Source organism: Prionailurus viverrinus, chromosome D3 (assembly GCF_022837055.1).
Source record: "Prionailurus viverrinus isolate Anna chromosome D3, UM_Priviv_1.0, whole genome shotgun sequence".
NCBI lineage: Eukaryota > Metazoa > Chordata > Mammalia > Carnivora > Felidae > Prionailurus > Prionailurus viverrinus.
Window position 1 is genome coordinate 54653879 of NC_062572.1, and position 19965 is coordinate 54673843.

The following is a 19965-nucleotide window of genomic DNA, read 5'->3' on the forward strand; positions in this document are numbered from 1 at the left end:
TAACAGATATATTGAGAACATTTAATCCTAAAGCAGGAGAATATATATTCTTCTCCAGTGCACATGGAACATTCTCCAGAATAGACCACATACTGGGACACAAATCAGCCCTAAGTAAATACAAAAAGATTGAGATCATACCGTGCATATTTTCAGACCACAAAGCTATGAAACTCGAAATTAACCACAAGAAAAAATTTGGAAAGGTAACAAATACTTGGAGACTGAATAACATCCTACTACAGAATGAATAGGCTAACCAAGCAGTTAAAGAGGAAATTAAAAAGTATATGGAAGTCAATGAAAATGATAACACCACAACCCAAAACCTCTGGGATGCAGCAAAGGAGTCATAAGAGGAAATTATATAGCAATCCAGGCCTTCCTAAAGAAGGAAGAAAGATCTCAGATATACAACCTAACCTTATGCCTTAAGGAGCTGGACAAAGAACAGCAAATAAAACCCAAAACCAGCAGAAGGCAGGAAATAATAAAGATTAGAGCAGAAATTAATGCTATCAAAACCAAAAAACAGTACAACAGATCAATGAAACCAGAAGCTTGTTCTTTGAAAGAATTAACAAAATTGATAAACCACTAGCCAGTTTGATCAAAAAGAAAAAGGAAAGGACACAAAGAAATAAAATCAAGAATGACAGAGGAGAGATCACAACCAACACAGCAGAAATAAAAACAATAGTAAGAGAATATTATGAGCAATTATATGCCAATAAAATGGGCAATCTGGAAGAAATAGAAACATATACACTACCAAAACTGAAACAGGAAGAAATAGAAAACTTGAACAGATCCATAACCAGTAAGGAAACCGAATTAGTAATCAAAAATCTGCCAAAACACAAGAGTCCAGGGCCAGATGGCTTTCCAGGGGAATTCTACCAAACATTTAAGGAAGAGTTAACACCTATTCTCTTGAAACTGTTCCAAAAAATAGAAATGGGGGGCGCCTGGGTGGCGCAGTCGGTTAAGCGTCCGACTTCAGCCAGGTCACGATCTCGCGGTCCGGGAGTTCGAGCCCCGCGTCAGGCTCTGGGCTGATGGCTCAGAGCCTGGAGCCTGCTTCCGATTCTGGGTCTCCCTCTCTCTCTGCCCCTCCCCCGTTCATGCTCTGTCTCTCTCTGTCCCAAAATAAATAAATGTTGAAAAAAAATTAAAAAAAAAAAATAGAAATGGAAGGAAAACCTCCAGACTCTTTGTATGAAGCCAGCATTACCTTGATTCCAAAACCAGACAGAGACCCCACTAAAAAGGAGAATTATAGACCAATTTCCCTGATGAACATGGATGCAAAAATCTTCAACAAGATATTAGCCACCCAGATCCGACAATACATTAAAAAAAGTATTCACCACGACCAAGCGGGATTTATACCTGGGATGCAGGGCTGGTTCAATATCTGCAAAACAATTAATATGATTCATCACATCAGTAAAAGAAAGGACAAGAACCATATGATCCTCTCAACGGATGCAGAGAAAGCATTTGACAAAATACAACATCCTTTCTTGATAAAAACCCTCAAGAAAGAAAGGATAGAAGGAACATACCTCGAGATCATAAAAGCCACATATGAACGACACAATGCTAAGATCATCCTCAGTGGGGAAAAACTGAGAGCTTTCCCCCTAAGGTCAGGAACAAGACAGGGATGTCCACTCTCGCCACTGTTATTCAACATAGTATTGGAAGTCTTAGCCTCTGCAATCAGACAGCACAAAGAAATAAAAGGCATCCAAATCGGTCAGGAGGAGGTCAAACTTTCACTCTTTGCAAATGACATGATACTGTATATGGAAAACCCAAAAGAGCCCACCAAAAAAACTGGTAGAATTGACTCATGAATTCAGCAAAGTTGCAGGATATAAAATCAATGCACAGAAGTCGGTTGCATTCCTATACACCAACAATGAAGCGACAGAAAGAGAAATCAAGGAATCGATCCCCTTTACAGTTGCACAAAAAAACATAAAATACCTAGGAATAAATCTAACCAAAGAGGTGAAAAATCTATACACTGAAAACTATAGAAAGCTTATGAGAGAAATTGAAGAAGACACAAAGAAATGGAAAAAGATTCCATGCTCCTGGATAGTAAGAACAAATATTGTTAAAATGTCAATACTACCTGAAGCAATCTACATATTCAATACAATCCCTATCAAAATAACACCAGCATTCTTCACAGAGCTAGAACAAACAATCCTATGATTTGTATGGAACCAGAAAAGACCCCGAATAGCCAAAGCGATCTTGAAAAAGAAAACCAAAGCAGGAGGCATCACAATCCCAGACTACAAACTGTATTACAAAGCTGTAATCATCAAGACAGTATGGTACTGGCACAAGAACAGACACTTAGATCAATGGAACAGAATAGAGAACCCAGAAATGGCCCCACAAACATATGGCCAACTAATCTTTGACAAAGCAGGAAAGAATATCCAATGGAATAAATACAGTCTTTTCAGCAAGTGGTGTTGGGAAAACTGGACAACGACATGCAGAAAAATGAACCTGGGACCACTTTCTTACACCATACACAAAAATAAACTCAAAATGGATGAAAGACCTAAATGTAAGACAAGAAGCCATCAAAATCCTCGAGGAGAAAGCAGGCAAAACCTCTTTGATCTTGGATGCAGCAACTTCTCACTCAACACGTCTCTGGAGGCAAGGGACACAAAAGCAAAAATAACTATTGGGACCTCATCAAAATAAAAAGCTTCTGCACAGAGAGGGAAACAATCAGCAAAACTAAAAGGCAACTGACGGAATGGGAGAAGATACTTGCAAACGACATATCCGATAAAGGGTTAGTATCCAAAATCTACAATGAACTTCTCAAACTCAACACCCAAAAAACAAATAATCCAGTGAAGAGGGCAAAAGACACGAACAGACACTTCTCCAAAGAAGACATCCAGATGGCCAACTGACACATGAAAAAGTGCTCAACATCACTCACCATCAGGAAGATACAAATCAAAACCACAGTGAGATACCACCTCACACTTGTCAGAAGGGCTAACATTAACACCTTAGGCAACAAGAGATGTTGGCAAGGATGTGGAGAAAGAGGATCTCTTTTGCACTGCTGGTGGGAATGCAAACTGGTGCAGCCGCTCTGGAAAACAGGATGGAGGTTCCTCAAAAAATTAAAAATAGAACTACCCTCTGATCCAGCAATTGCACTATGAGGTTATTTATCCAAGGGATACAGGTGTGCTGTTTCGAAGGGACACATGCACCCCAATGTTTATAGCAGCAGTATCAACAATAGCCAAAGTATGGAAAGAGCCCAAATGTCTATTGATGGATGAATGGATAAAGAAGATGTGGTATATATACACAATAGAGTATTACTCGGCAATCAAAAAGAAGGAAATCTTGCCATTTGCAACTATGTGGATGGAACTGGAGGGTATCATGCTAAGTGACATTAATCAGTCAGAGAAAGACAAATATCATATGACTTCACTCAGATGAGGACTTTAAGACACAGAACAGATGAACATAAGGGAAGGGAGCAAAAATAATATAAAAACAGGGAGGGGGACAAAATACAACAGACTCTTAAATACGGAGAACAAACAGAGGGTTACTGGAGGGGTTGTGGGAGGGAGGATGGGCTAAGTGGGTAAAGGGCATCAAGGAATCTACTCCTGAAATCATTGTTACACTATATGTTAATTAATTTGGGTGTAAATTTAAAAAATTAAAAAAATAAACATTAAAAAAAAGAATAAACATTACAAAAAATTTAAAGAATACTTTTTAAAAAAGAGAAATGGATGTCTCAATTAGGGGTCATTTGATTTAAGAAACACAAACTCAGCCCAGCAAACTTGAATGACAAGGGATTTTACATAAGGATTCATATGTTTCTCACAGAACACAAATGGAATGGGCACAGCTGGGCCTCACCAGGGACTGGGTCTGGAAAGCCATTGGGAACTGAAATAACTACCTTTTTATCTACTTCTGGGTTGCAAGATTCCCAATAGGAGTCTTCTTCATTCTCTCTGCAGACCACCTTCTCGGCTCGCTTAACCGTGTGGAAGGAAATTTAGACTTGGTCCCCACCCCCAAATTACCTGCCTCAGTGCTTAAGTCCCTTCAAATTTCAGAGAATCTGGTTGGCTTTGTTTGTGTATTGCTGTGCTTTCTCTGGGCAAGGCTCTACCTTTTGTCCAGGGAGCAGTGGCCAGGAGAGCTACAGGGTGTGTGGAAATCCTCCTTTGAGGAGTTGGCTAAGGCAGGTTCCCTGGGAAAGGGTCTTGGGCAGGGCTGCCAAACCCACTGATACGGCCACAAAAGAGAAGTTATTACATTTGTCACAATCACAATACAAAGTAGGGGCTCCTGTGTGGCTCAATTGGTTAAGTGTCTGACTTTTGATTTTGGCTCAGGTCATGATCTCAGGGGTCATGAGTTCAAGCCCCACATCAGGCTCTCTGCTGCCAACATACAGCCCACTTTGGATCCTCTGTCCCCCTTTTTCTCAGCCCCTTCCCCACTCGTGCCCATGCTCGCACGCTCTCTCTCTCTCTCAAAAATAAATAAAAATTAAAAAAAAACCAATGCAAAGTAAACTCTACAGAGAAAGAAAGAGACAGAGAGAGAGAGAGAAAGAAGGAAAGAAAGAAAGAAAGAAAGAAAGAAAGAAAGAAAGAAAGAAAGAAAAGAAAGAAAAAGAAAAATGTACAGTAAAAATAGGAAGAATAAAAGAGCTGGTAAAACATGCAAACATGGTAGCAGTGACATTTACCCAATGTAGCAAAAACAATGACCAAACAAGAATTATTTTCTTTATTGCTAAGGTTAGTTGTTAGCTAATGAAAAACAACATTTGTTCTGCTTTGTCCAAATACATTTTTCAACTTGTTTCTTTTTAAAATCGATTTTAGGGTTTGCTTTAAATTTAATTTTTGGAGTTTGTAAAAACATTGACACGATTCCAGTTCCTAACTATATAAAATCAATCACACCTAAAGAATCAGTCTCACTGCCAACCCCATGGTCTTTGCCCCACTGTTCCCCTCCCTCTCCCCACAGACCACCATTTTTATGAGTCGGTGGTTTGTCCTGACAGCCGCTCTTTTGTAAAAAGAGAAGCAAACACACATACATTTTTAGTTCTCCTTCTTTCATTCACAAAAGGCAGCACTTTATATCGTCTGTGAACTTTATTTTTTCCCACAGGACACTGTTAGCCTGGAAAGCAGTACATATCAGAACAGGGAGTTGATGTGCCCTCTTTTATATGGCTGCAAAGCGCTTTAGTGTGTGGGTGACTATTCAACCAGTTCCCTCTGCTTAGTTTGAATCTTTTGCTATTCGAAGTGACACCTCCATGAATAAACTTGTAGGCATGTTGTTTCATATCTGTAGAGATGTGTGTTTAGAATAGATGCCTCAAAAACGATTTCTGGGGCAAAGGGTAAATGCTTTAGTAATTTTGTTCGATATGCTAAACTCTTCTCTACAGGGGTTGTGACATTTTCCATCCTGTGTATGAGAGCACTTGGTTCTCCACAGCCCCCCCAAAGTGTCGGTGAAACTTTTGGGTTTTTGCCAGTCTTCCATGTGGTACTTCCATGTGATTTTCATCTGTCCTTCTCTTGGTGAGAAGAGTCGATCATCTTTCCTATAGGGCCCTTTACCTCTTTTCTAAGGAAATTGTTAATTTTGAGGTAACTGTAGACTCACATGCAGTAGTTCGAAACAATACAGAAAGATCCCTGTCCCCTTTGCCAAGTCCTGCTCCCCGTGGTAACATCTTGCAAAGTGATAACGCCGTGTCACAACTACTGTGCTGACACACAGTCAAGGTACAACAGTTCCTGATCTTTCTTTTTATGTGACATTTCTATGAGTTGGACAAGATGGGGTAGATGCATCCCATTCACTTCTCCCACGAATCGCCAAACAATGAAACCCTACCAGAAGACTGAGAGGTGGAGCAGTAAAGAAGGCCAACTCCCTGGGGACATGGGGACTTGACGAGAAACAACCCAGGGGTGAGTTCTGAGAGTTTTTTTCTTGCCCCCTCAGTATCCCAGCCTGGGTGCTAGGGATGTGTGCAGCTCAGAAATGCTGACAGCAGATACCCCCAGAAGAGCCCCCCAAGAAAAGCTGGTTCACTGTAGCCCAAGAACCAGGAAGAGCGAAGGCCATCAGGCAGGCACTTTCCAATTATACCTGTCTATTCTCCAGAAGGCACTACAGAAAAACCAGGAGCCTCTCCACCCCCAACTGGCAGCAGCAGTGGCCAAACCCTGTCCCTACCACTCCCCACCCCTGCCCTCTCCGTGGTAGCAAGGTGATGCTCTCCTCCCACAGGCCCTGTGGACACAACTCTTTGCGAACTCCCTCTTCTATATGACCTGTCCAAGACTTTGTCCATATTTTAATTGGTTTCCGAGTAGGTTATAAAGTATTTAGAGGCAAAGGGGTGGCCCCCATGAGAAGCCCCTGGGAAGCATTTCCCCTGCTTGGCCGTAGACCACTCAGGGGAAGGAACTGCCTTATTCCCTCCCATATGCCCAGCACAGCACAGTGCCTGACACAGCAGGTGCTTAATAAATGCCCAGAAATATTGGGGTTGGAGATACCAGAAACAAGGCTGCCAGAAGTTGCCAGATAGGTTAAGACTGCATAATTACCCTTTGCAAAATGATGTTTATACAAGGTCCAAGGATAAGAGATTAAGAGAATAATGAAGGGGAAATCTGGTTACCATGGTGACCCTGTTCCGCCAGAACAAAAGTACTCACAGGATTTCATAAAGACTGAAGCAAAACGAATTGCCACCGTGATTTTTTATGGATTCTAACGGTGGTAGAAGAGAAGAAGGAAAAACAGATGAAGAAAGAGACAAGGGGAGGGATAACTGTGTAAAATAAAGCCTTTGGAAATCAAGTAAATACATTTTTAAACTGCCTCAAGATAGAAATTATGTTCCAGAGATACATTAACACCTTCTCTCTGGTGTGAAGTCAGCCAGGTGTTTCCCAGGATCTGCTCTCATTCTTTCATCAACACAGTAGTGTCTTGTGACATTTATTTTGCTGGAAGGGGGATTTCCACCTTCTAGGATTTTTAAAACATCAATAAAAATTGTCTTGGCAGTGAATTCTTCACTATTCTATTCTATTTATGCACTCATCTATATTAATTATCTAAAGCTTAATAAATACTTTTAAATTTTAAAAATATGTTGAGTAAAAACTTGGGCCTGACTCCCTATTCAGATACATTTGTGGTTAGGCTGAAACACATTTTGATGATGGCACTTAATAGTCCTTTTTTTAACGTTTATTTATTTTTGGGAGAGAAAGACAGAGTGTGAGTGGGGGTGGAGCTGAGAGATGGGGAGACACAGAATCTGAAGCAAGCTCCAGGCTCTGAGCCGTCAGCACAGAGCGTGATGCAGGGCTCAAACCCATGAGCCGTGAGATCACAACCTGAGCCGAAGTTGGACGTTTAACCTACTGACCCACCCAGGTGCCCTGGCACTTAATGGTCCTAATTAAGACACTGATCCTGCTGAATACAGCTTTAAGTAGGTATGGCATATCTATTAACAGCACAGTAATTTAGAATGCTATGGAGTGTGCTGCCTGAACAGATGGCAAATAGTGTTGCCCAGGCAGAATCATTCTTTCGCTGAGCACTGTGCTAGATGCTCTGTGTCCAAAAACAACTGATACAGACCGCTGCCCTCAAAGAGTGAACAGTCTTCAAGAGAGAAAGAAAATGCATAAACAAATAAATGTAATGGCAGGAGACATGCTTTAATAGGGTAGTACTGTAGGGTAGGAATGTAAGGGAGTGAGTGGCACATTTGACTTGGGTTGGCCAGAGACAGCTTCCAGAGGAGCTAGTGTCTTAAGAGATACGCAGGAGACCCTCTCATGGAGGAGGGTAGCAAAGGCCGGGCAGGTGGGAGTTTTCACAGGCAGCTGGGGAATGAAAAGGGTGCAAGAGGGATGAGAAGTGAGGTGTCGGTCCTAGAGAGGCAAGCGGAAGATAGGTCATCTTAAGGCCTTACATGACAAACAGAAATATTTGGACTGTTTCCTGTAGGCAATGGGGAGCCACTGAAAGACTTAAAGCAAGGTAGTATTTTGAAAGACACAATTTTTGTGGCAATATTTTAGACAGATTCAAAACAGGCGTACCTTTGCAGTAAGACAAGACTGGGGAGGATCCAGGCAATGGTTGCAGAAACAAAAGACCATATAGATTCCAGAGAGACTTCAAAGGTGGAGCTCACGTTGACTGTACTGAGCAGAAAGGGGAGGGTGACTCTCAGATTTGGCCTTGAGTTACAAAGTGGATGGGAAAACAAGAGGAAGACTAAGTTTTGAAGGGAGATATGATAAATTCAGCTGAGGACATTTCTGTGAACAAGCAGGTAGAGATGGGTCCAAAGTTGACAATGTGGGTCAGGAGCTAAGAATTCTAAGCTGGAGATTTGACTTGAGAGTTTCCTGCATGTACTTGGGGAGACCATGAAGTTGAAGCTCTGCAAGTGTAGAGATCACATGCTTTATGTGGCTGCTTAAACTTATCTAAAATTTGGGGTGCCTGGGTGGCTAAGTCGGTTAAGCATCCAACTTCATCTCAGGTCATGATCTCATGGTCCGTGGGTTCAAGCCCCGGGTCGGGTTCTGTGCTGACAGCTCTGAACCTGGAGCCTGCTTCGGATTCTGTCTCCCTCTCTCTCTGTTCCTCCCCCATTCACACTCTGTCTCTCTCTCTCTCTTTAAAAAATAAAGATTAAAAAAAAATTTGTTTTTAAACATATAACATTTCACAAAATTAAACATCTGGTTCCTTGCTCACACTAGACACATTTCATGTGCTTAACAGCCACATGTGGCTAGTGGCCGTACTGGACAGCATGGTCACAGAACATTTCCATCATCATATAACATACTACTAGACAGGGCTAGTCAGTGGTCCTAGAAAGTGTTACTGACCAAAGAGGGGAGAAGGGAGAAAGAATGGAAGGCAGAGGAAGAAGAGTCTTCTGAGAGCACTGGGACAAAGATAGGTGAAAAAGCCAAACCCCAAAGCCAAGGTAGAAGAGAAAAAGCAGTACAGGCCCACGTGGACATGTAACTTCTTCAGTAGCAATACCGAGAGAAGCTTCAAGTTACTGAATGACTTCCATAAGAGAAGTATCATAATAGGTGATTTCCACATCAGCTACTTAAATCACACAACCCTCTGAGGAAACAGAGCCTGATTCCCATATGCTGTATTTATTCTCATGACTATTACTGCTAAAATTTAATTGTGGCCCTTTGCCAGTTTTACTTATTGTTTACATACATTGTCATGTAGAGGGTAATCACTGACTTCATTTCCTAGTAGAATCAAAGAACACAGTTTATCACTCCTAGAATATGATCCAAGAGGGGCGCCTAGGTGGCTCGTTGGTTAAACGGCCGAGTCTTGGTTTTGACTCAGGTCATGATCTCACAGTTCGTGGGTTTAAGCCCCACTGCACTGACAGTACAGAGCCTGCTTGGAATTCTCTCCCTCTCTGTCTGCCCTTCCCCGACTCATGCTCTGCCTCTCTCAAATACATGCTCTGTATTTAATTAAAAAAAATACATATGATCCAAGACAATTTGCATGAAAGAAAAGCTTGTTAGCCTTGAGCTGAAAACTGGCTTAATTTAAGCCAAGTTTTTGCTCAGCATGTCAGGCACTGTGCTAAGTGCTCGGTTAGGATTGGCTCATTGGATCTCTCCAGCAATCCTCGGGTAGTTCCTATGATCCTCAACTGCAAGATCAGGAAATTGAAGACAACAGGGATTTAAAATTTTGCTAAAATTTCACAGCTAATAATAGGGGATCTCTGAATTCACACTCAGGTCAATCTGATTCCAGAGTCTTTGCTAATACCGTCCTATGAAAAAGTTAACCACAAATCCTCAAGATCAATTGTAGACAATTATCTCAACTACCCTTCTGAAGCACGGGGTTTACTGCTAAGAAATATTCTGTGCCTTGGGAAAAGTTTCTCCTACACAGATACTCTATTGGCCTAACCCTGCATTAGGGAACACAAAACCAACACTTACAGAGGACACAATTGAGCACCTCATTTGCCAGTATGTAGGTTTTTCAGTTGTTTCCATATCGATTTTACCCACGGAAGACACTAAATTCCATGAGCGTAGGTAATGTCTGCTATTTCTTAGAGAGCCTCCAGAGCATACCGTTCAACTGATGGACTTAGGAAGATTAAATAAGCAATTGAATTCAGGCCCATGAAAATATAAGAATGTGCTAAGAAACATACACAAGTTCTACTTTTATAACTTTTATCTTTTTCTTTTAATTGTAGTATAATTTTGAGTGCTATAGCACTGTCTTTTCTTTAAAAAAATTTTTTTTAACATTGATTTATTTTTGAGACAATGCGAGAGACAGGGTGCAAGCAACGGAGGGGCAGACACAGGGAGACACAGAATCTGAAGCAGGCTCCAGGCTCCGAGCTGTCAGCACAGGGCCCGACGCGGGGCTCGAACTCACGAACCATGAGATCGTGCTTTGAGCCGAAGTTGGACGCTCAACCGACTGAGCCACTCAGGCGCCCCTGTAGCACTTTTCTGAAGTCACTTACGCTAAGAGCAAGACAGTATATGCTCCTCAAGAACAGCCTTCTCTAAATAAAAGTTTTGGTCCAGAAGATCTCCGCAACTTTAAATCTCTAGGTTTAAAGACACGACAAAAACATATACATATAAGATCATTAAACTGAGTGGGCATGTTTCATCAGAGGACACATTAACACCAAAGATAGGAACCTGGGGAAGACTAAGCCAACTCAATTTTACGGCTCTGCATGATTTAAATGACTAACTGATTATGATTTAGTGATTGGCTTGATTTGTAACATACAGTGGCAATATCCTGGCAGTTCATACTAGGCATAAAAATTAATAATACTTAGAATTCATTACAGAGACAATTTAAGTTGAGAAAAGTCATGATCTCACAATCCAGGCCCAAATACAAATCTAGTCCCTAGGAACTATTTGCCTTAAAGTTCTTCACTACTACCCGAGAACCTGAAAAACAAGAAGGGGACTGACCACAACACACCAGATTAATTTACTCAGGTTGTGTAGGTAGAAGAAAAGTTCAAAAAGACTTTTTAAATATTAATCTTGAGGGGCGCCTGGGTGGCTCAGTCGGTTAAGCGGTCGACTTCAGCTCAGGTCACAATCTCGAGGTCCGTGAGTTCGAGCCCCGCGTCAGGCTCTGAGCTGATGGCTCAGAGCCTGGAGCCTGCTTCAGATTGTGTGTCTCCCTCTCTCTCTGCCCCTCCCCCGTTCATGCTCTGTCTCTGTCTCAAAAATAAATAAAACGTTAAAAAAAATTAAAAAAAAAATATGGGGCGCCTGGGTGGCGCAGTCGGTTAAGCGTCCGACTTCAGCCAGGTCACCATCTCGCGGTCCGTGAGTTCGAGCCCCGCGTCAGGCTCTGGGCTGATGGCTCCGAGCCTGGAGCCTGTTTCCGATTCTGTGTCTCCCTCTCTCTCTGCCCCTCCCCCATTCATGCTCTGTCTCTCTCTGTCCCAAAAATAAATAAACATTGAAAAAAAAATTAAAAAAAAAATTTAAAAAAAATATTAATCTTGATACAATAGATTACTAACTGTACTGATGAAAAATATTTATTTTTTTTATTATTTTTTTTCCAACTTTTATTTATTTTTGAGATAGAGAAAGAGCCTGAACGGGGGAGGGTCAGAGAGAGGGAGACACAGATTCTGAAGCAGGCTCCAGGCTCTGGGCTGTCAGCACAGAGCCCGACGTGGGGCTTGAACTCACGGACCTCGAGATTGTGACCTGAGCTGAAGTCAGATACTTACCTGACCGAGCCACCCAGGCGCCCCTGACGAAAAACATTTAAATATCGATGTGTCTTTTCTGTGTTAAAGGCTACGAGGAGATCACTAAATGTTTAACTAAAACTGTTCCAAAGGCAGACACTGTGGTCACTTCATGCTTCTGTTGCAATCCCAGTGCAACCAAGGTATTTATCAACAATTCACCTTAAATTTAGGAAAACTAACACAACAACAACCCTAGAAAACCCCCAAAAAGTTCCTGAGCGAAAATAACTACAGTGTCACACGAAGTCTTTAGAACATTGTATTTCATAAAAGACAATGATAAAAAAGTACAAACATTTCCATGAGAAGCAAAAAAAAAAAAAAAAAAAAAAATGAGAGTACAAGAAATTACTAGCATTTATTTCAGTGCATTTATGTAGAAGCCTTTCAGATCTAATAAATAAAATGATCTTAAGTACACTTCCTCTTTCAGATAAACCACACTGGCCATTTTAGATCTCTCAGTTGGCATACTTGCAAATACAAGGCAATAAATCCAGAGTGCTAATATTTGTCTAACGAGCACATACAGAAATACAACAGATACAAGGAAAGGCCAAATAAAATGACACAAAATCTGCTTTCACTTGTAGGAAGCCTCCGAAAGAAGGAGAATTTTGTATTGGTCATTTTTCCATTTTATTTTAAAATGGGTAGCAGTATTTTGGTTGGAAAGAGAATCTAAGCAAGTTTCTGATGCATAATCACGTGTTTGCATAACACTGTAAGTTTTCTTATTGAACACCTTTTCGCAAAATACAAATTTAAATGTAGATTTAAAAAAATACTCATGTGTACACTTTTCCATCTCTTTTCTACCAACAGATCCATTAATCATTACTTCTCTCTGGAGTTGAAAGGCACTATGTAACTTTTCCAGTAGTGCCATAGGGACCTTGTAAGAGTGCCATGTCTACGTACATAAGTTTCTTGACTTTGAAACTAAGAAATACAACCGATAAGTTATCAGAGGATGTCTTCATAATTTTCGAAAGGTTTCAACTTGCTTGATTGGATGTGTTCAGAAATAAAATATGTTTTCTGTAGACATACCTCACGCTGACAGAGCAGGCGATCAATACACGTTCACTAATAAATCCACCAAATGTAACGACAGAGAATTTGCATTTGCAATGGACTTGTTAATTTTTATGGAATAGGTTTATTTTCATAAAATAAAGATAATTGAGCAAAGTGTATATATCACTCTTACGGACACACATAAAAGTCATTCTTTATAGGCAAAAATCAATTTTTGGTGTGAGCTTAAAAAGCAAAACAAAACAAAACAAAAAGGAAACGGAAAAGACAGAAAGGAAACTAATGAGATGATTTTCACAGGATGACATAGCATATTCAAAACTGAAGAAAGCTAAGTAATATGGCTCACTCATGAAACAAAAATTGCTATTAGACTTCCAAGAAAATAAGGCAGATACTAGTAGAACTGAGTGCTCCTGAAACTGTGGAGTGTGTATCAAAATGAAGATTCCAAAATGTGGGCAGCTTCACTTTCAAAAGCAAAATATATGTTTTACATATAAGACTCAGAAACAGCCCTAATTTTCCCCACAATTAAAATATGTAAGTATTAAAAAAATATTTAAGTATTATTGGATTAATTATGCTCCTATGCCCCTACTATCTTGTTAGTGATTACAAATGTTAACATTCCCAACCGTCTTGCATTTGACCAAATTAAACAAACTGCGTTGGCTATGAGACCAAAACGAACAGATACACAAATTAAGAACAAATCTCTTGGGGCGCCTGGGTGGCGCAGTCGGTTAAGCGTCCGACTTCAGCCAGGTCACGATCTCGCGGTCCGTGAGTTCGAGCCCCGCGTCAGGCTCTGGGCTGATGGCTCAGAGCCTGGAGCCTGTTTCCAATTCTGTGTCTCCCTCTCTCTGCCCCTCCCCCGTTCATGCTCTGCCTCTCTCTGTCCCAAAAATAAATTAAAAATGTTAAAAAAAAAAAAAAAAAAAAAAAAAAAAGAACAAATCTCTTATTTTTTGGAAGGTTCGATTTTTTTGTTATTTTGAGTACCACCAAAAAAAAAGGAAGGCAAATATTTTGGAAATAATTCTAAGAAATAAATATGGAAAATTCTGTTTGGTATCATAAAGGGAGAGCAATCCATTTTTTCAAAGTATAAGAAATTCAATTATTTTATGATTTGGTTCGTGGTCATTTGTATTGCCAATATTGCCATAAAAAAATAACACTTCACAATTAAACTTAAAGCTGAGATAAATAACTTTGTTTCTGTTTTAGGGGAACAATCCATGAGGCAAATGTTATCCCAACACCCCTCATAGATAGATTTCTTTTGTTCTTCATTGTTTTTGCAGACTCACTTAAGAGATGCATAATTTTTTGTCTTAAATTTCTGAAAATGTTAAGATTTTGTAGACTCTTTGGTTGACTACAGTGGATAATTTTCAAAGTAAGGATACAGTTTGGTTTGCCATGAAAACTTCACCCAACTTTAAAATAAAGCAATACACTGGATGTCAGATAATAAGACCTGTTCTCAGAGCAGTGTCCTATAATGTCACCGCGTTTAAATAACTGATTCTGTATTTTAAAATAATTCTATTAAATTATGCTTTCAGTGAGGCAATTTTAAGAATACCAGAAATGTAATTTCTTAAAAGTGAAAAAAATATATAGTTCTAATAAAACTGGCCGGCATTAAAGGTTCCCTTCAAAACTTGAAATTCTGAGTCCCAGAATTAAACTTAAAATTTGTTTTCATCTACTAAGCATTTATCTTCATAAAAATAGAACATTTAATTTCTTATCTAATAGTATAATTCATTTGTATATTATAAGTACTACTGGGTTTTCCATAGCTCATTCTTTTAAAAAAAATCATTTTGATTTTTTTTTTAATGAAAATTGTTTTTTGGCTCTTCTGAACTAGAAATAATAAAAGTGCTGTTCACTATGAATTAAAAAAAAAATACAGTGTACAAACACACACAACCTTGGGAACATTTTTTGAGGCACAAAATCCCTGACAATTACACCAAAGATACATGAAAGACAGTTAACATAAAGAGGTCCTTTATATCGTGTTACATCACAACGTTTACGATTTTCTTGGTAATACTCATGCAATGTGCATAAACAATATGGCTGTGACTTAGCAAAATCTGATGAGATTGCAAGCCAAGGAAAAAAACAGGTAATCCTGGTAGGAAGAAGAGCTGTTTAACTCCTTTCTTCTTATCCTTTAGAACCCTAAGAAAGCTGTGACTTCCACACAAGAGGCTGAAGGTCTAAAGCTCAAAACTAGTATAACCACTTACTGTATTAGTTGGCTGTCAATTATTGACAGTTCCTTCATTTCACACAAGGGTTAACCTTTGTTTAGTGACATAAATTTGCATTGTTTTTTTCCATGCAAATAAAAATGTCTAGAAAAGTCCAATAAAGGCATGACCAATTACATGCAAAACTGCAACACATCTTTTTCAACAATTTGAACACATTAATTTACATCACATATATACAAAACATGTTTAAACAGAAATAAAGCATTCTCTTGAATTAAATTATATATGTTAGTATAAAAATTTTCTCTTTGTAGGGAGGCCCTCTTAACTTCCAGACTTCCGCAACGGCACGGAGTCTCCGCAGTGCTTGCCGAGGGCGAGTGTCTCAGAGTCCAGGATGGGTGATGGCATATAATCTCACACCGTAAACACTAAGGACAGCTGGCTCTTCTCACGGATCAGGGCACTGTGACACGTCCATTCACTGACCTCCATTTAGAATATACTCCAAGTCTGTGATCAGCATTGTGGTCTAGCTTTGCCAGGACAGCTACTTCTTTTAATACTCTTCAATTGGAGCTAACTCTGGCATGAGGTTTACAGATATGTTTGTATACAACCTATCAACCAGTATTTTTGGCGTATATATTAAATTGTTCAACCCATCGATGTACTGACGCTCTTTTGAATACCTCAGTAATTTATACCTACAGTGTTAGAGAAGAAAATGAAAAACAACGGCAACATGTTTAAAAAGAAAAAACTGCTGATGAATATCCTCAAGGTCATTCTTGTAATTACAGTGCTCAAAGCTCTGTACAATTTTAATTCTTCATGCATAGTTAAAAATCCTTCTAAACCAGAGCACCTAGGTGGTTCAGTCAGTTAAGCATCTGGCTCTTCGTTTCGGCTCAGGTCATGATCTCATGGCTTCACGGGTTTGAGCCCCACATCGGGCTCTGTGCTGGTAGCATGGAGCCTGCTGCTTGGGATTCTTTCTCCCTCACTCTTTGCCCCTCCCCCACTTGTGCTCTCTCTCAAAATAAATAAATAAACTTAAAAAAAAACATTCTAAACCATTCTAAATTAGCATTTTTACTAGCTTTAAAATGCCTCCTGAAAAAATTATTTTGCACACTTACAACTTAGACATCCTTAAGAAATAAAATATTTTATGTTAACGCTTTATGAAGTAATATGTTTTATGTTAAGGAAACACTTTTTATTTTTATTTTTCTTTAATGTTTATTTATTTTTGAGAGACAGAGAGTGTGAGCGGGAGAGGGGCAGAGACAGAAGGAGACACCGAATCTGAAGCAGGCTCCAGGCTCCGAGCTGTCAGCACAGAGCTCGATACGGGGCTCAAACCCACAGACCGGGAGATCATGACTTCAGCTGAAGTTGGACGTTTAACTGACTGAGCCACCCAGGCGCCTCCAGGAAACAGTTTTTATATAAATGGTAACCTGGGCTTTTTAATGTAACATAAATACATATGTATATCTCTTTTCTTTATATAAAGAAAAATAACATCAACAGACAAGTCCCTGGAGAAGATTTTTCTCATTAATATAACATAAATACATATGTATATCTCTTTTCTTTAGATAAAGAAAAATAATATCAACAGACAATTCCCTGGAGATGTTTTTTGTGGGGTGCAATGCTTTTTTAAAAAATCTTTCATACATTAAATAATTTTGAAACTTTGTTATCTGAAAGTGATATTAAACTTACCGTCCTAAAAACTGGACTTCACCTCGATGGTGATGAGGAATAGATTTGTATTTCCCCAAGTCTCCCTCTGGTCTTGTTACATTGTATCCAGCATAGTGAACTCTATAATACATGGAAATGAAAATATCAGGGAATAAAATCTGACATAAAATTGATTACGTGAGTTCAAGTTAAAATGCAAAAGAAGGATGCCTGGGTGGCTCAATCAGTTAAGCGTTGACTCTTGATTTTGGCTCAGGTCATGATCTCACGGGTGTGAGACTGAGCCCCACATCAGGCTCCGCGCTGGGTGTGGAACTTGCTTGGGATTTGCTCTTTCCCTCTGCCCCTTCCCCACTTGTGTTCTCTCTCTCTCAAAAAAAAAAAATTAAAATGCAACAGAATGAAATCATTACAGAGTTGTCAATTTCAAAAGGCACTCTTTATTTTTCCTCCAAATTTTTATTTAAATTCCAGTTAGTTAGCATGCAGTGTAATATTAGTTTTGGGTGTAGAATTTAGTGGTTCAATACTTACATACAACACCCAGTGCTCACATCACAAGTGCCCTCCTTAATACCTATCACCTACTTCACCCACCCCCTACCCACCTCCCCTCCAGTCACCATCAGTTTGTTCTGTAAAGTGAAGACAGAAGGCATTCTTCATGCAGAAAGGGACAAACACAAAATAGGATTTAGGAACCTCAAAAATTTTCCACCCCCACAAAATCTTTCCTCAGAATGGCAAAGTGCTATTTAACTAATAAAAGGAAATTTACAGAAAACTCTATTAAGCAATTTGTACCTCAACATACCTATTCCAAAGGTCATCATCTTCTCCTCCCCATCCCCAGAAGGCATTAGGAAAACCATTGATCTTTTTAAATTGTTCCACCGTCAGTCCACTTACACCACCAAAAAACTCTTTATATGGAAGACTAAAAAGAAAGCAGAATACAGCATTCTAAAAATGAAATCAAAACAGTTTGCCATATGAAATCAAGTTTTCAGTCTTATATGTGCTTTGCAAAATACACTCTTATTTTCCATATAAACAACTGTGCTGATTAAATCACATTCTGGGAAATGTAAAGTGCACCAAGAAACAAAACATTTTTATATTCTAGTGAAGCATCTAAATGTGTGAGGTAAAATGCAAAATAAAACACTTGTGATAACTGAAATTTAATATTCAATATTGTTACTTTGTCAGACTCAAAACCCAGTGTTCAAAAATTGTATGAGATTTCCACACCAAAGTAAACTTGCTTAAATACATCAATAGTTGTTCATGAAATGTTAGATGTTGTTAAGCTAATAAAATGTCCTAAATTAATTGAACTTAATTATAAATGTGTTATTACAGAGGCTGGGATAAAAATAAATTAATAAAGACAACTCTAGCATTTAATTTTGAAATGACTAGCTGCCTGTTCTTATGATAATCATACCTGCTTGATATGATACCATAATACTCATGGGTATTTACAAATATATGCCTAATGTACTAATATATATAAATGCATATTAATATGTATGTACTAATGTACTAATATATAGATAACATACTAATGTACTAATATATATATATAAATGACTTTATTGAGATATAGTAGACATATAACACATTATACTCATTTTAGACGTACGACAAAATGATTTCACATATGTATATACTGGAAAATGATTACCACAATAAATCTAGTTATTATCTATCACCACACATAGTTCTAAAATTCTTCATTTTCTTGTGATGAGAGCTTTTAAGATCTACTCTCTTAGCAACTTTCAAATATACAATATAGTATCATTGGCTCCAGTCACCATGCTGTACATTACATCCAAATATTTACTTATCCTACAACTGAACGTTTATGTCTTTTAACCCCCTTCAATCATTTTGCCTACCCATCCCCCCCCCCCCCCCCACAACTTCTGGCAACCACCAATCTGTCCTCTGTATCTGTGAGTTTGGTTATTTTTTAGATTCCACATACAACTGAGATCATACAGTAATTGCCTTTCTCTGAGAAATGACTACTTGGTAGTTTTTAATTTGGATTTTATTTTCCTTATCTTTCTTTAACTCATATTCCAAGGAATTTGTCAAACTAAGTTGTTCGTTTACATATTGTTTTTCTGATCTCAAGGTAGCATCCTTAGACTTAGTTCTGAATAAATTCCTGTGGCCCCAAAATGCTATTGGGAAGCAGCATGCCACAGCCCCTACAGAGGCCAGGGAGGGCCAGTGAGGAAAATGTGGAGGGTCAGTAGGGAAAACACGACCATGCACAGCTTGTGTAAATCAAGATAAGGGAAATCTGGCCAGGACTATAGCAAAGCTGCCTCAGACAGAAGGAGAGGAGAGAGCAGATCTCATTTTTTGTCGGAGGGACTCTCACCTCATTCCCTGCGGGGAAGAAGTGCTGTGTGCCAGCTGAGATCTTGTGTGGCCACGGAAGAAGGGAGAAGCAGCTCCTGCATGGAACTCACTGGTTGCAGGAGAAAGCAATCTTGGCCCCACCATGGACCAAAAGCACCCAAAGACAATAAAAGCAATACTGACTCCAAAGACAATCACTGCCCCAGGAGACTGCACAGGCTCACACTTGGGAAGTAAGGATTCCATAGTTATAACACCAGTTGGGGTTCAACAGGGTCAACAGGCATTCATGGCACTGTTGTGTTTCCCATACCAGTCAGTTATTCTTCCCCAGGCTAGTGGTCTGGGAGAAACCTGAAGATCAGCAGAGAGGCAGATATAGATAAATGTGTGTGTCTGTGCATTGATCAACATGTACAAATTGGCAAGTACGTTAATTCCACTTATTGTTCTGCTTGAGTGGAAATAATCAACTGTACTATAACCAGATGGAGAAAGATTAGATAAAATGAAGGTAGAACAAATAAACAAAAGAAGAGGAAACAGAAGATCAACAAAAAAATCTAGTAGTATTTACCTCACACTGTCCAAAGGGAGAGAGTCACTAATCTGGGGGCCTGGGCTTTTCTGTCAGCAGCC

At 39.3% G+C, this 19965-nt stretch overlaps 1 protein-coding gene across 5 annotated transcripts in view; it reads right to left on the reverse strand.

Annotated features, from left to right (window-relative positions):
- Nucleotides 1-10637: 10637 nt before the first annotated feature.
- The window catches only part of B4GALT6 (beta-1,4-galactosyltransferase 6), a 70060-nt gene continuing 60732 nt past the window's right edge, over nucleotides 10638-19965 (reverse strand). For 4 of the 5 annotated variants that reach the window (XM_047828449.1, XM_047828450.1, XM_047828453.1 and 1 more), the window contains 3 exons: nucleotides 17759-17881; nucleotides 16963-17064; nucleotides 14992-15932 (listed from right to left, as the gene is read on the reverse strand). In XM_047828449.1, the coding sequence (XP_047684405.1) occupies nucleotides 15785-15932; nucleotides 16963-17064; nucleotides 17759-17881 (373 nt within the window). In that variant the 3' untranslated portion in view covers nucleotides 14992-15784. Of the gene's footprint in view, nucleotides 10754-14991; nucleotides 15933-16962; nucleotides 17065-17758; nucleotides 17882-19965 lie in introns of those variants that run through there. The other variant, XM_047828451.1, reaches the window with a different exon arrangement.